Source organism: Coptis chinensis, chromosome 6, assembly GCF_015680905.1.
Source record: "Coptis chinensis isolate HL-2020 chromosome 6, ASM1568090v1, whole genome shotgun sequence".
In the NCBI taxonomy this organism is placed as follows: Eukaryota; Viridiplantae; Streptophyta; class Magnoliopsida; order Ranunculales; family Ranunculaceae; genus Coptis; species Coptis chinensis.
Genome location: NC_141461.1, coordinates 42,096,525 through 42,112,274, shown reverse-complemented (window position 1 = coordinate 42,112,274; position 15,750 = coordinate 42,096,525). Strand labels below are relative to the sequence as shown.

General features: G+C 37.7%; 1 protein-coding gene and 1 long non-coding RNA gene across 2 annotated transcripts in view; both read right to left on the bottom strand.

Moving 5' to 3' along the window:
• LOC147493032 (uncharacterized) overlaps nt 1-4,322 on the bottom strand; it is a 70,878-nt gene extending 66,556 nt beyond the window's left edge. Inside the window, exon 1 of the long non-coding RNA XR_015200221.1 lies at nt 4,308-4,322. This is a non-coding gene — a long non-coding RNA (uncharacterized LOC147493032). The remainder of the gene's footprint in view (nt 1-4,307) is intronic.
• A 3,326-nt stretch (nt 4,323-7,648) lies between these two features.
• Nucleotides 7,649-9,098, bottom strand: LOC147493031 (B-box zinc finger protein 19-like). The gene is made up of 6 exons (XM_086567726.1): nt 8,920-9,098; nt 8,689-8,778; nt 8,467-8,570; nt 8,204-8,367; nt 7,969-8,091; nt 7,649-7,893 (listed from the first exon to the last, which is right to left on the bottom strand). Exons 1-6 carry the CDS (start codon nt 9,096-9,098, stop codon nt 7,792-7,794), a joined length of 762 nt encoding a protein of 253 aa, XP_086423852.1. The 3' UTR covers nt 7,649-7,791.
• Between the last annotated feature and the right edge of the window lie 6,652 nt (nt 9,099-15,750).

The window sequence follows — 15,750 nt, the reverse complement described above, 5'->3', positions numbered from 1 at the left end:
AGGAAAGACAACCTGGACAAAAGATGACGCCTTGGTTAAGAATTTCCTGTGGAATACTATGGAGAAAGATGTTTGTAATACTGTGCGGTTTTTTAAAACCTCGAAGGAGATTTGGGAGTATCTACAAGAATCATACTCTCAATCTCAGAATACTTCTCGTATCTTTCAGTTGTATGAGAACATCTTTGATCTCACTCAAGGAGATATGTCTATCTCTGAATATTACAATTCTCTTCGTAGCAAGTGGGAAGAACTGAATATATATCACCCACTTACTACAGACATAAATTAGTTGAAGAAACAAAGGGAGGAATTTCGAGTCTCCAAATTCCTATCTGGGCTACGTCCCGAGTTTGCTAATGTGAAAGCCCAAGTTCAAGCTGAATCTAAGCTCCCTACTCAATGCGAGGCTTACTCTCGTTTGTCTCAGATATCTTGCACCTCCTCCAAGGCACAATGACAAGTCGCGGCTTTATTGATCCCTCCAAGCAAGTAATAACAACCCTCTTACGGGTCGTGGTAATGGCGGTAGAGGAGGTAGGGGGGTCGTGGTCGGGGGTGGTCGTACCCAAGGGAGTGGCCGTGGCCGTGGTATTGGCAGTTTTGAGCTTTGTGAGCATTGTGGGCGCACAAATCATAGTGCTGATTTTTGTTGGGATATAACAGGACGCCCACCTCACAAAGCCAACAATGCCACAGTAGTTGATCAGAAAGTGACTGATTTTCAACGAGTTCAAGAAGACTTTGCAGCCCTGATGAAGCGGATACAAGCTATTCCCAATTCATCAAGTTTGTCCGACTACCCCACTGCGACCCTAGCCGATTCAGGTAAAACATGTCTTCATACAAGTGGTAACAACTCTTGGGTTATTGACTCAGGAGCTTCGATCATATGACGTAATCCCCATTGTTTTCTAGTCTTTATGTATACTCACACACCATCATATGTCACATTAGCAAATGGGGCTAAGGCTAGTATTCTTGGTCGGGTTACTATTCAGTTAACTTCGTAATATATCACTTGTCTCAGTCTTGCTTATTCAAATTTCCCTTTAATCTATTAATCCGTTCATTGTCTCACCCAATCTCTTCAATTGTAATGTCATGTTTTCTTCCACTCATGTTGTGTTTCGGATCTACGCAGACAAAGACACTAGTTGGTGGGGGTATGAGCATGGGGCATCTATTACTTTCAAGATGATTATGGGCACTCTCACCGAAGCGGAGCTCTTCTGATCTCGATCTCTCTGTTCGATGGCATAGACGCGTCTTGGTCATCTTCCTCTGGCTAGTTTGCGAAGTTTAGTTCCCAGTATTTCTTCTAGTATTCAGTCTTTAGGTTGTGAGGTTTGTGAGTTAGCTAAACATCGTCGTGCTACTTACAAAAATAGGTTAAATAAGTGTTCTAGTGCTCCTTTTCAGTTAGTCCATTCAGATGTCTGGGGTCCTTGTAGAACCACTGGCCTTTTTGGAGCCAAGTATTTTATTACATTTATAGATGATTTTTCTCGTGTTTGTTGGGTTTATATTATGGAAAATCGTTCTCAAGTATTCTCTGTTTTTCAAAAATTATATGCTAAGATTACTAATCAGTATTCTGCACACATGCATGTTTTTCGAACTGATAATGCCAAAGACTATACCTCTACAATATTCCAGAGTTTTTTAGATGACCATGAAATTACACATCAAACCTCCTGTGTGGATACACCTCAACAAAATGGGGTTCTTTGAGAAAGAAACGGACCCATTCTTGAAGTCGCCACCACGCTTAATGTTTCAAACAAATCTCCCAAAGTTTTATTGGGCGAGTCCCCTTACGCCACATACTTGATTAATCGTATGCCTCTTCAAGATTAGGAGGCAAAACACCATACTCGTTTTTTTCCCCCAATCTTCTTTCCATCTTCCCCTCGGATTTTTGGTTGTGTCTGCTTTGTTCATAATCTTAAGCCAGGTCGTGATAAGTTAGACTCTCGTGCTATTAAGTGTGTTTTCCTTGGGTATTCACGTACACAGAAAGGGTACAAGTGTTATAGTCCTCATCTGCGCAAATCATTTGTCTGTGCTGATGTTACCTTTTTTGAAGATGTCCCGTTTTACTCTTCAGAGGGGAAGATGTCCTCTGAACCATTTGAGGATTGTGTTATGCCATCTGGTGGTGCTGGATATGATCTTGGTGAAAATGAGGGAGTGAGTGAAGAAGGGCTACCTACCACCGCGCCCAATCGATAGCCTTCGGGAGAGCACGGGCGCCCAAGACCTTCGAGTTGCCATTCGAGTTTGAGGCGAAAGTTCAATTTGCTCCGCTGCCCTCACCTCTTCCCACCGTGGTGTCGTGGATCCTATTGCCATTCCATCGACCTTGATGTTCCAATTGCACTCCGAAACTTGAACGCCCACCGCCAAGATATCGTCTTCCTAGTAAGTATGCTCGGTATTCTATTTCTAAGTATGTTTCCACCGATCATTTACCACCATCCGTCAAGTCTTTTTGCTACGTCCTTGTTGTCTGTCTCGTCCGCCTAACTACTGGGGATGCTCTATCTCATCCTCGGCCGGAAGCAAGCAATGGACGAGGAGTTGAGTGCCTTGTATTCTAATGACACTTGGGTTCTACGGATCTTCCTTCCGGAAGAAAGCGGTTTGCTTGTAAGTGGGTTTTCACTATTAAGCATAATCCGGATGGTACTATTTCTCGTTTAAAGGCTCGTCTGGTTGCAAAAGGCTTTACCGAGACATATGGTATTGATTACTCCGAGACGTTTTCTCCGGTTGCAAAGCTCGCCTCTGTGCGTATTGTGATTTCTCTTGCCGTTCATCATCACTGGCCTCTGTTTCAGTTGGATGTTAAGAATGCCTTTTTACATGACGATCTTCTGGAGGAAATCTATATGGTTCAACCTCCTGGTTTTGTTGCTCAAGGGGAAAGTCCGGCCGATTAAAGAAGTCTCTTTATGGGCTCAGCGGTCTCCTAGAGCTTGGTTTGCGAAAGTTTAGTCGGGTTTTGATGGCTAATGGAATGACTAGGTGTGAATATGATCATTCCGTGTTTTCTGCGAAAAGACCCGACAAGTGATTATTGTCTTAGTTGTGTATGTTGATGATATCATTGTCACGTGGTCGACAAATGAGGGGTATTGATCGACTTAAAAGTCAATCTCTCAAGACAGTTCGGACCAAAGATCTAGGAGAACTGAAGTATTTCTTAGGCATTGAAGTTACCAGGTTCCCTGGTGAAATTCATCTCTCACAGAGAAAGTATGTATTAGACCTGCTCAGTGAAACAGGTAATTTAGGAGCTCGCCCAGTAGAGACTCCTATGGATTCGAACGACAAACTCCAGTCGGATGTTGGAGAGATGTATGCCGATATTGAGGGATACCGTAGATTGGTGGGAAAGCTGATCTATGCTACTATTACTCGCCCCGATATCTCCTTTGCAGTCAGTGTAGTATCTCAGTATATGCATGCACCACGGATTCCTCACTACCAGGCAGTTATTCGTATTCTGAGGTATTTGAAAGGTTCTCCTGGTCGTGGATTGGTCTATCGTTCTAATGGAAATTTTGATGTTGTTGGATATTCGGATCTTTGATTATGCGGGGATCGGTTCGGATAGACGTTCCACCACTGGGTATTGTACTTTCCTTTGTGGAAATTTGGTGACATGAAAGAGTAAAAAGCAAACAGGTTGTGTCAAAGTCTAGTCACGGTGAGTATAGAGCTATGGCTCAAGGGGATGAGTGAGTTAATGTGGATTAAATGTCTGCTACATGAGTTAGGTTTCGAGGTACGACTACCGATCCCTCTTCATTGTGACAATCGGTGACCATTCATATCGGCTTCTAATCCAAGTATTTCATGAGAGAACTAAGCACATAGAGGTAGATTGTCATTATGTCAGACATAAGGTTGAAACAAAGGAGATAAGTACTCCTTATGTGGCTTCTCGAAATCAGTTAGCTGATATCTTCACCAAACCAGTGATTCGTCCAGTTCTGAGTTATATTGGTAACAAGTTGGGCATGAGCGATATCTATGCTCAAGCTTGAAGGGGGGGGTGTTGAAGTATGTAGTGTCGGTCTCACACATTCTATAAGTGTGAGACCGTACCTTATTTAGCTTGTTGCTATTTAGGTTATTCCATCTCTAGTATAAATATATGCATTGTAGGTTAGGGTAAATATACTCTAAACCCTACCTTCTTCTTGTGCCTCCATCCTTTCTTCTTCTTCTTCTTCTACACACTCAATCCCTTTAACCTAACAAGCTAACCACCATATGTATCTCCTAGCATAAATAACATACACCTCCTGTCTTCTTGTTTCAGTCCCTAATATTGACTCCAATTTGTCACTCAACATTGACCCTGTTCCTAAATCCTAATAGACTTCAGGTTTCCAATGAAATTCCTTCAACCCCAGCAATACCATCTTCTACTTTAATTACCGCAGCCATAAGCCATCTTAGTCTACCTTTGATGCCTCTTTACCAGTCCCAAGTACACATCCTGAGCAAACAAGATCAAAGTCTGTCATGTCATACCTAAACGAAAAAATTTCTCAGCCAACAAAATCCTTTACCGAAGTTTCTTTTTAACAGCAATTCTACTACAGATGTTCCTACTTCCTACACCCACGCTGTAGGAGTCACACACAGGCACAAAGCCACGGCTGAAGAATTTGATGCCTTGCAGAAAAAACACATGTAGGTTGCAGTTGGGTTTTTAGGATCAAATATAAACAAGATGGGATTATGCAATGTAAAACTCCAGGCTGGTAGCCAAGGGCTGTCACCAGAATCATGACAAATATGATACGTTCAGCCCAGTCGCTAAACGAGCAACAAATCATCCATTCTAATTATTCTATTTGTCACAACCAATTTCCAATGGGTAATAGATTAGCTGGATGTCAGCACGACCTTCTTACAATGGACTCTTCTTACAATGGACTCTAAAAGATGATATTGTACTCACTGGATGTTCATCCTCCTACATCAATCATTGGTTAGTTTGAATTTCTGTATGAAAGACCTGGGCTCCTTACATTATTTCTTGGGCCTTGAACTCAAAGAACACCTACCACTATCTACTTGACCAAGTAAAGTTCAAAACGAAGGAACTAAAATTTGTACAGCACCTGCTTCACCGGGTCAAAAGCTCAACAAGATTTATGGAGAACCATTTGCTGATGTCAGTACCTAAAGACCTCTTGTAGGAGCTCCTCCGTATCTCACTTTGATTCGTCCTAATATAGCCTTCCCTGCGAACAAAGTTTGTCAGTTTATGCATTGCCCTACCACAACTCATTTTGCTGCAGTCGAGCGCATATTGAGATACTTGAAAAGAACTATAACTAATGGCTTAAGGTTCACTAAAGGAACTTTTCATATTACTGCTTTAGTGCTTTCTGTGAGAATGATTGGGCAGGGGTACCCTGTAGATAGGAGATCCACAAGTGGTTTTTGTACATTTCTGGGTCTAATCCTATTTGCTGGAGTGCTAAGAAACAACCAACAGTTGGAATATCCTCAACAGAATTATAAAACTTTTTAGCATGAACAACAGCAGAGATCACTTGGCTGTGCCATTTGCTTCGTGACTGGCATATTCTGGGGACCCTACCACCTACTTTATAGGGTAATAACATCACTGCTCTATCATTTGCACCTAATTAGCTCTACTGGAGTTAGGTTTATCAGACCTTCCAAGGCTCCATATCTAAATCTGAATCATCCTGCTTCTATTCCCCCATTCCCACTGCCCATTGCTATTTACAGAAGGCCTTCTACAGAAGCACTGATACATTAAAGGCCTCTCATTATCTCAGCCAGAAGAAAATCTGTAGCAGAATGACAATCCTCATCAAGGATGCATCTCAGACAGACATACCGGCTATTCACGCTAGGACTAAAAACATTAAACTGGAGTACATTATATTAAAGCGGTTGTAACACAGAATGTCTACAGTTGAATTACATATATGCACACACAGCAAGGTTGCTAACGCTTTTAGTCTTAAACCAAGGGTTTATTAACTCTAGGGTTCAGACTCTCAAGCCCAATCTTTTGGTTACTTCTAATTGTCAGATTGAGGAGTAATGAAACTACAGTTCATTACACCCAACAAGAAATCAGTTGCACTGCTTTCTAAGTTAGTTATAGATGTTGTAACACAATTTGGTTAGTAGTTAGTTGCAGTTGTTAAAATCAGTTGTAAATCTATTATGTTTGTCACAGCTTTCTCTAAAGTGCAAAATACAATAAGAAATTGGGAAGAGTTAAACGGCGTTCAATGTGGCATAGGCAATCCCCGCTACCCATTGAGACGTAGACAGACTCCTGCAGGGACAATCCAGAGTGCCCATGCACTAAGCCCCAAAGATTACATTTGAGTCAGCATATGCCCAAACCAAAAGTGATGCCGAAAGGATACTCTCACCCTAAAGAGGTAAACAACTCACAAAATATTTCCTTAAGTAATTTGAATGGTAATGGTTGTTGACACCTCAGGAACCACAAAGGTGAAAGCTGATGAAAAAAAAAGGACTCGTAAGAAAATATGATAAGTAGCATTCTTAGAAAGGTAGAGTTGAGTTATGACCACTACCAAACGGCATTTACGATAATGCAAATGCTAGAAACCCTAACAATGACAAACAAAAAGTCCACAAGCCCGTACGTTGTACCAGTTATATATAACTTCCATCCCAAAGGTTACTGGGAACTCACTAATTAATAGCAGTACCACAAATCAGACATCTTCTTCTTCAAATGCTCATTTTGCCTAGCTAAGAGCCCCCGTCTCCTATTTAGTTGCAACCCCCGCCTCATATTTAGTTGCAACCCATAGGAAGAGCTCCAACTGTATTGTAACAAAGAAAAGTGCCAAATGTACAAGAATGCATTGACATTATTTGCAGTGATAACCGTTTCACTGTTTGACAAAACTCACTCTTCCTCTCCTTAATTACTCAGACCGCTACATGGATCCGTAACTAGTTTTTGAAACCAATATCTTCATGCTCCAAGAAAAGATATCTCAAAGACCACACAGTCACAAAAACAAAACCAAACAGGCAAGCATACTAATCGACATCTTCTATTTTGGGCTAGTGGAAGACGTCTGCCAGACTAGAATGTTTAACAGATTCATATTGGATGAAGTCTATTCTTTGTCGCTACATATAAAAAATCCCTTAGTGGATACACTACATGGACACATATTGAAGAGGAAAAACGCCAGGCAGCCATCTTCAGGCTGCAGTCTAACAATATCCCATTTTCTTAATACAAATACAACCAAAAAAAGGCTGTCAGTATGAAAGGACATACTCTCTAACCTCAGAAGATGTGCAAATGATACCTTGCGTCTTAATTATAATTTCTTACAGGTCAAAATGAGAAAGATACTAGAAATACAGGATATTCATTCTTGCATCTATAAATTATGCAGCTTCATACAATAGTCAAATCTCCAAATTGTTTAAAACCATCATTGGAGCAAGTCTTTAAAGTTTTGCCTTTTAGCTACCTAATGTTACAATTTCAAAGTTCCAAACTTTCAAAATGCTTAACAACACCACCATACAGTAACATTCAAATACAACATGTGCTACTAGTTAGGTATGATACTTCGAGAAATGATCTAAATTACCCAAGTTAATTGATAAACTGCCATATCACAGGACTCCAAAACCAGATTTATCATTATAGAAACAAACAAAAAAAATACACGAGGACACAGACCTGTTAACTAGCACCAGTACAGCAGATATACCTTAGTTTTATGGAAATCTCTCTAAAGGTCCTTCAGGAACAAGGCTCGAAGACTCTTCATAACAGCCATTTACTAAATTGATACCATGCACCGTGTGATTAAAAGGAATCTGTCAAAATGTAAATAGTTAATATTTGCTAATACTTAATTCTTATCCATTTCCAGATACTAAAAAGTTGGCCACCTTGCTATTTGACGTCTGCCCATTAACTCGGTTTGGCCTCGTGTTGAGATCAATCATGTCCATCTTTCTATGTTTGTCATTTTCAGCATCTAGCATATGATTTTGGAAATTCACTTTTGACGTCTGTTAAGGTGGCTGAATTTGTTGCCTCCCACCCTGAACCCTCACCTGGATTCATGCGTTGCAAGGCCAGGTCCTCGAGATGTCCAGGTTTATCTCCTGGAAACTAAAGAGCCAAACGGAATATAACTATATAAGCAAAACAGAAAGAAGATAGTACAATTTGACAAACCTCAACCCTCTGCCTGAACAATAGGTATCTACCATTACCTCCGACGTGTACAATCATATCACATTCCAACCAAAGTGAGGTCCCATCTACTTCACTGTAAAAGAAAGCTACATCCCATTTCCAAAAGAAAAACAACATGTTTTTAAGTCTCCTCACAAAATTTAAAAAAAAAAATAGAAAAAGAAAAGTGCCTTCTAAAAATATACCAGGTGCATTATTACATATGTCACAGAGAGAAACGTCAACGGGGTCAGCAAGCCCAACTCGGACACGTCGACTAGCAAGTTTGTTACACAAGTGTACTGTGTACCTGTCACTCCAATATTTAGAAAGGCCGCTATATAATGTTTCAAACCAAATGAATTATGGAAGCAAGCCAATATATAACACAATCACATCAAGAAGTTGCCACCGCAGTGAACAAATACAGTATTGCAAGAGAGAAGTAGAAAGTATACTTTGTCATCGCAATAGCGGCAAAGAGCAGCTTCATCAGCAGCACAGAAGTTTTTTTTTTGCTGGATAAGAAAGAATTGTATTAATGAAACTAGAAAAGACAGTTACAAGGAGATTGGGATGGTTGTATGCAATACACACCATCCTTAGATCATTCATTCCAGGAACCTCCCATTTATATAACCACGGGTCTCCCTTCATACACCATATAGAAATCCTTATCAAGAATCGCACCAAATTTTGCCGCCAAGTCTGCTGCAAAATTCCCTTCTCTCCAAGTGTGAGAGATCAAGCAATAATTCAGTCTAGTTTTGCATTGTTGCCATCTGGCAATAAGGTTCCATGGAATGTTGCCCAAGGCAAAGGCCTTCACTGCAGGCATCGAGTCCAACTCAATCCATAGAGAGCACTAACTCTGAGCAATGGCCACTTCCACTGATTCAACTATAGCGTTGCATTCAGCTGTAAAGTTTGTTGCCACCCCTATTCCCTTAGCCAGCACCAGAAGAATTAAGCAATTACTATTTCTGAAAACAGAACCTATGCCAGCGTTGCCTAGCTAGATTACCTCGTCAGAGTTAATCTTGATGATGCCTGGATTCTCTCATCTTTGGAGCTCTACCCAATTTGATCAGAACACCCAAGTTCATTGCAACTTCTTCGTTATATCCATTACTCCACATGTGACCTTTAGAAAATTGCCTTGCATAACTCACTTGACTTGTAATGAATATTTGACATTTATTTAAAGATACCGTCTCCTCTTCGAAACAAATTTTGTTCCTATGCTTCTATAATGCCACCATGCCTGCTACCACACTTGTATTCCACAATTCTTTTGTTAAACTACTCGTATTCCTCAACTGATTCACTGCCGCATTGAAGCTGTTGAAGTCTGCTCGTGTCTTAAACTTGGAGGCTACCCAGTTCCACATCTGTTTTGCAAATGGACAGTGCCAAAGAATGTGGTTTAAATTTTCTGCATTGCTTTTACAAAGGTAGCCGTTGTTCATCATGCAATTGCTGAATACTTGGATAAGCAGCACAGCACAGGATAGCAGCAGAACTCTCACACACGTCACAAAGTGTTCGCATACTTCGGTTCTCTCTTTCTTTTTCATTTTTCTTTTCTTCTTACTCTATTATTCGTTATCGTCATCATCAGTTCACACACATGCACACAGAGACCAAAGAAGAAAAAGACAGAGAGAATGGAATCAATTTATACGAGTCTTTCCTTTTTCATACATAAAGAAGTAGAAGTTGCGTCGTGGGCGGTATTAGATTTGGGTATCTTTTGTTTGTTGCTTTGCTGGCACTTTGGTTAGATTTTGCTTTCTAGATATTTTGGGTCCCACTAGGCCACCACGGTTCCAAATTTTTAGAGTTCCACTACTCTGCTACGCTTGGGTGTTATTAAATCAAGGAATGGGCCTTAGCCCCCTCATTTCAGTTCAGTTACATATAAACCCCGGGCCTTAGCCCCCTCGTTTCAGTTCAGTTACATATAAACCCCCTGCTTACGGACGTACCAATAAAACCTCTCTATTATTCATGTCCAACCAATTAACCATGGAAGCAAATCTCGATCTAATTTTTATCTCCACACTTATCTATTTCCTTTTTTGCCCTTCTCAATAAATAACCACCGTATATTCTTTCTTTGTTGAGTTCGCTCCAACGAAGAATCCAACGAAAATACTAATTTTAACTTCGTTTCTTTCGCTATTGAAAAAATGAACAAAATAGATTCCAAACGAGAGCCACTGGTATTTGATTTTTATGTGAAAATACTCTTTACCACATACATCTTCATGATGATATTTATAAGCCAATGAGACATTTTAGGGACTTTGAACCAGGGCGTTATTAGCACTTGATGATTGATGAGAGATCAGTAGATTGAATGAAATTTGTTTGATGAAATGTTTGTAGGAAATAAGTGGGTGTTTACTTTATTTGAAGAGGTTATTAGTGAAATAGGAGATCTTGTATAAGAGAGAACGATCGTTTTAATCTACTCAGAAGTGATGGGTAAGGAGAAACCAAAACAAATGCAGAGACAAAATTGGAGAGTTAAAATTGTCCGATGCCATGACAAAATATATGTAAATCTATATTTAAATAGTAACTTGACATATGTAAATACAAATTCACATGTGTAAATGACAATTCACATATTTAAATACAAATTTACATATGAAAATAGAAATTCACATAGTTTATTTAATTTACATTCAAATACAAATTTGACATGAAAATTTAAGTTTACAGAGTAGTTTGATATAAGAAAATTTAAGTTTACATATTAAATTGGTGAAACAAAACAAGCCTGATGAAAATATGTATGGAAATATATTCTTACATATTAGTTTTTGAAACTAAACATGTCGGTAAAAACTTAGATAATCTATGAAACTTTATATTTTCATAGTTGTTTAACCTATGCACATTTGTATTTACATATGAAAATTTAGATTTTTGTAGTAGATTACTAAAATAAAACAATTCTAATATCGGACATATGCTATGAAAATCTTAATTACACAGAAGATTAACCTATGAAAATTTTAATCCGCATAAGATGTAGGAGTTCTTTTTATTCAAGATGGATAATTGCTATTGAAAAAATGAAAAGGTTTACAATAACATTTTCTTTCTGACATTGGACTACATTTATTTTCACAAAGATGAATAACAAATACGACTCATGAATCACCATTGTAATCATACAACTTTCACCCAAACCAAATGCTCAAACCCTCACATTTTCTTTGTATGTGATGACCTTGGATTTTTGGTTGTCAATTTATCTTTTGTTAGTTTCCCAATAATTGGTTCTAGCTCAATTGGTTGTGTACCCTTCTCCTCATGGGAGAGGTTGCAAGTTCGAATCCCACCAAGTGTTGGTTGGGATTTATTTCTTGTGTAATTATGTGATGGGCCTTTGGGCCAAGTGAGCTTTCGGGCTAGAGACAAAGTGCTGCTATAATGGGTGGACCGAGGAGCAAAAGCAAGTTTTCATGGACAAAGTGGAGGTGGTTGGGTCTACTCAAAATAGCGCATCGGCGAGAGCCTTCAGGCTAGGTTCCCTTTGGGGTTGATGAGCCTACGGGCAATGTAAGCCTTCGAGCTAGGGTCCTTTTAATGTAACCGGTGTGGGTCTGCCTGAACCCTCTAAATATTTCAAAAAAAAAAGTTTCTCAATAATTTAAGCTTACGCAACATACCGAAAAAACTCAACATTAGCTAAACATTGGTACTATGCAAACTTCAAAATTTTCATAGACGTTTTTTCTGACATGAGTTTTGAAAGGTAACATAGGCTATGTGATGTAAATTCATATTTTCATATGCAAATATGAATTTACATATGAAAATGTGAAATTTCATATATATTTTTTCTGACATCTGACAGGTGACACAGGTTATGTAAATATGAATACAGATATGAAAATATTATCGAATTTACATATACACATGGATTTTCATAAACGTTTATTTTGTCATCTGACAGGTGACACGGTCTATACAAATCTGAATTTACATGTGCAAATATGAATTCTCATAAACTTTTTTCTGACATGGCTAGGGAAATCTGACAAACTGCCAAATGCATCAGACTCATTTTTTGCATTGCATCCATAATTCAAAGAACAAGAATTCAAACAAAATTAGTATCCAAAAGTTACATTAAGAATCCAAAAGTTTCATTCTTTTGAAATGGAGGAGATCACAACAAGCAACAGCCACACTATAGAGCTTCCTCCCCAAAACTTGAATTCCCAAGTCATATTCACTCTTACAAAACAATAAACAAGTAATTGGCTTGTTACATTCAGTATTTTTACAACTCTATTAATCTATCTCCATGCACACATCTATATACGACCAAGCTATAAAAAAAAACTTCGGCATGTTAATGACTTCAATGTAATTGCTTTTCTTACTGGAGCATCTTCTTTTGAAACTTTTAATTTCTTTGTTTTGTTGGTTCTCTCTCCTTTTTGGGTTGTTTTGCCATATTATATTCTATGTGAATTTAGTTTTACAGGATATCTAGGGTTTGCAAGAAGAGAGGAAGCGGCGAGAAAGAAAGAGAGAAGAGAAAATTTTGAGATAGGTTTCACGGGTCAATTATGTGTGGGGGTATTTTAGTCAGTTCGGGTATTTTAGAAAAAGATGGAGTTTTTATGGATTAGTCTGTAGTGAAGGGGTTTTTATGTAGGCTGTTCATGAGTCAGGGAGATTAAACCCAAAACCTAGTTATTAAATATTACTCATTGTTTCATCAAATCAAGATCATATCATAGATTTGTGTTCAATTGAGTATGCATACAAGAGGGAAGAGAAACGTAGGTTTGTCTAGCTTAAGGATGGATGTATAGAATTAGATGTCATTTGTATTAATAAAAGCTATATGAAATGGACAAATAAATTTCGCCTATCGATAGTTATCTATTGTTAAGAGATCACAAGAATATATATATATATATATATATATATATATATATATATATATATATATATATATATATATATATATATATATATAACGTTTTATACAATACCCCCACCGGACCCTTCAATTAGATGATTTAAGGGCTAATTTTTTGTGGATAAGATGTTCTCACCATGGGTATGACCTCCACAAAAAATAGGGTCCTTTGACCATTTCTAAGTTTGACAAAAAAGGGTTGCAAAATCGATATTTCTGGACCGTTGATAAAAATTCATAGATTGAGAGCAATTTTTCTCATGGTTAGGAGTTTTCAAATGAGTTGAATTTTTGTGGAGATGATCTCCATGGTGTGCAAATCATATCTACAAGGAATCAAGGCTTAATTCATATTTTCAAGGGGTATGGTATAAAATGTTATATAAAAAGTGTTGTAAACGGAACCTACTCCATATATATATAGGAGGGATACACCCACTCCCTATCTCACCCGCCCACTCCATCTCGAGATCTATGGGCCCAAATTAAAACAAAACTAAATAATGAAATTAAAGAAAACATAACAAAAAAACCCAAACCCTTCGTCTCTAGCAACCCCAGCAAAAACGAGATGAGTATAAAGTATATGATTGGTTGCCAATTTGTATCTAGGTTATGCCAATCTGTATCAAAGTTCAAACCCTTTCTTCATCCTCTATGTTTCCATTTTCCACAAAGGTCTTCTTTTTGGCCCTGAAGAAAAATGCACATACCTGAATGCTTAGTAGAGTATAATAGAACCATGCACAGAGGTTAGTTTTTTGTTTAGTTTGTATTTTCTTGACTCCATTTTATCCATTAGTTATTGTTCTAGAGTTTGATCTAGTTCTTTATAATAATATCAACACTGTCATTCCTAATTTGTTCTGATATTAAAGATAAAAGAGAAACAAGTCAACAACTCTTTGGTTGTGCTTGTATATTGCATATATTTAGGTAGCAACTATTAAGTAGATATGTGATAAATCCTACTAAACAATGAATATATATGGCTCATGACTTAGTAATGATATCTGACATTGGATTACTAAGATGTCACTTCTTGTTGATTTTCACTTAGGTATTCTTAGGATGCACCTAGTGTTATATCTGTGTGAAATCAAGTTTAAGTCGTCTGGACATGGTGAATGCAAATTGTTTGTGTTGTATATGGTGTGAATGTGGGTTTATAGACTATTTATGTATTTGTTATGTCCCCTACATGTATGTTCTGGAGCATGCATAAATATATGTTTGGCATGAGAGTATTGAACTTGTCGGTTGATTTGATTATCGATGGATTTTGTTTCAAGATCTAAAGCTAGAACATAATCAAGTTGATATGAGGAGAATGAATGCTTCATCTGGCAGAGCTATAGCTTGTCTGCGTCATAGTTAATAATCAAACACAAGAAAGAGAAAGATTGAAAGGAGAAGAAAGAAGCGAAGAATAGAAAGCTCTTTTGTAGCTGGTGATTGTTTGATAGTTTTGAAGAAGATCAAAGAAAAAGATAAGGTTAAATTTTCTTGTTTTTTAGCCTTTTTTCCCTGATTATTTTCTTGTTTTCTTCATACTTATGGCTATTCACATTTAGAGTATTTGGTAATATGGAGAATAGAATAGACACTTTTAATGCCACCTCTGCTATATGCTTGTATCTGCAAAACTGCAACACATATGTTGTAACGAAGTTACCTGACTAACTGAATTTTTGATTTTTTTTTATGTCAATATGATGAACGTGAGGTCGTCAATCATTCACTTACACTAAAAGGAATTGTTGTGGTCAAATATTCAACTTAGACTATCCTTGTAGGCAGTATCTAATACTAAATCACTATGAAATAATGTTTTATTATTTTGTTTTTAGTGTTTGGGAGTTGCTTGTGCCAGATATGGTGGGACTCTTAAGACATTTACTATGTATACGTTTCTTTGACATCCTTGATATGGGAAGTCTTAATCTTGGATACTTTATGTGCATTATATTAAAAGATACATATGTTTCATAATATTTGATGGAGAATCTAATCATGCGCTTATTTTGTTACAGGAACAAGTCAACAATGGGGGAGAAGATGATAAACAATGCAGGCATATGGGAACAACACTAATAACGAGATAAGGTCAACTCCCAAGATACTCAGGAGTTACAAGCAGTTAGTCACTACACCTCGGACTTTTAAAAGGCGCATGAATGGTCTTGGGAAGAAGAACGAACAGGATGAAGATTTAGAAGGAAACTATGTTTCTATGGAAGATCTTATAGAACCATCCTCTTTCCATTTTTTGTTGATAGAAAATTTAGAAAAGGACTTGTCTCCGTTGGCTATTGTTGATTTTGTCAAAAAGCATGTCTCTATTGAACCACGGTTTAACTGTCTATTGACCGTAAATATTGATGTTACTGAACTGTTTGAAGAGGTTTTTAATGCAATTTGTTTTAGAATTTGAAGTTATGTATAGTGGCGTTTTAATTTGGAATTTGAAGTTAGAATCATTTGTATATGAATTTGAATTTGAATATGGTTGTATGTATATGAAGTTGAAGTTGAA

Bases quoted from the DNA above. Each gene is read 5' to 3' on its own strand.
- LOC147493031 (XM_086567726.1), bottom strand. From the start codon at position 9,098: ATGCCTGCAGTGAAGGCCTTTGCCTTGGGCAACATTCCATGGAACCTT. The intron at 8,092-8,203 runs GCTCTTTAGTTT...CCACCTTAACAG, and splicing joins ATATAGTTATATTCCGTTTG to ACGTCAAAAGTGAATTTCCA. The intron at 7,894-7,968 runs GTGGCCAACTTT...ACATTTTGACAG, and splicing joins GGCAGACGTCAAATAGCAAG to ATTCCTTTTAATCACACGGT.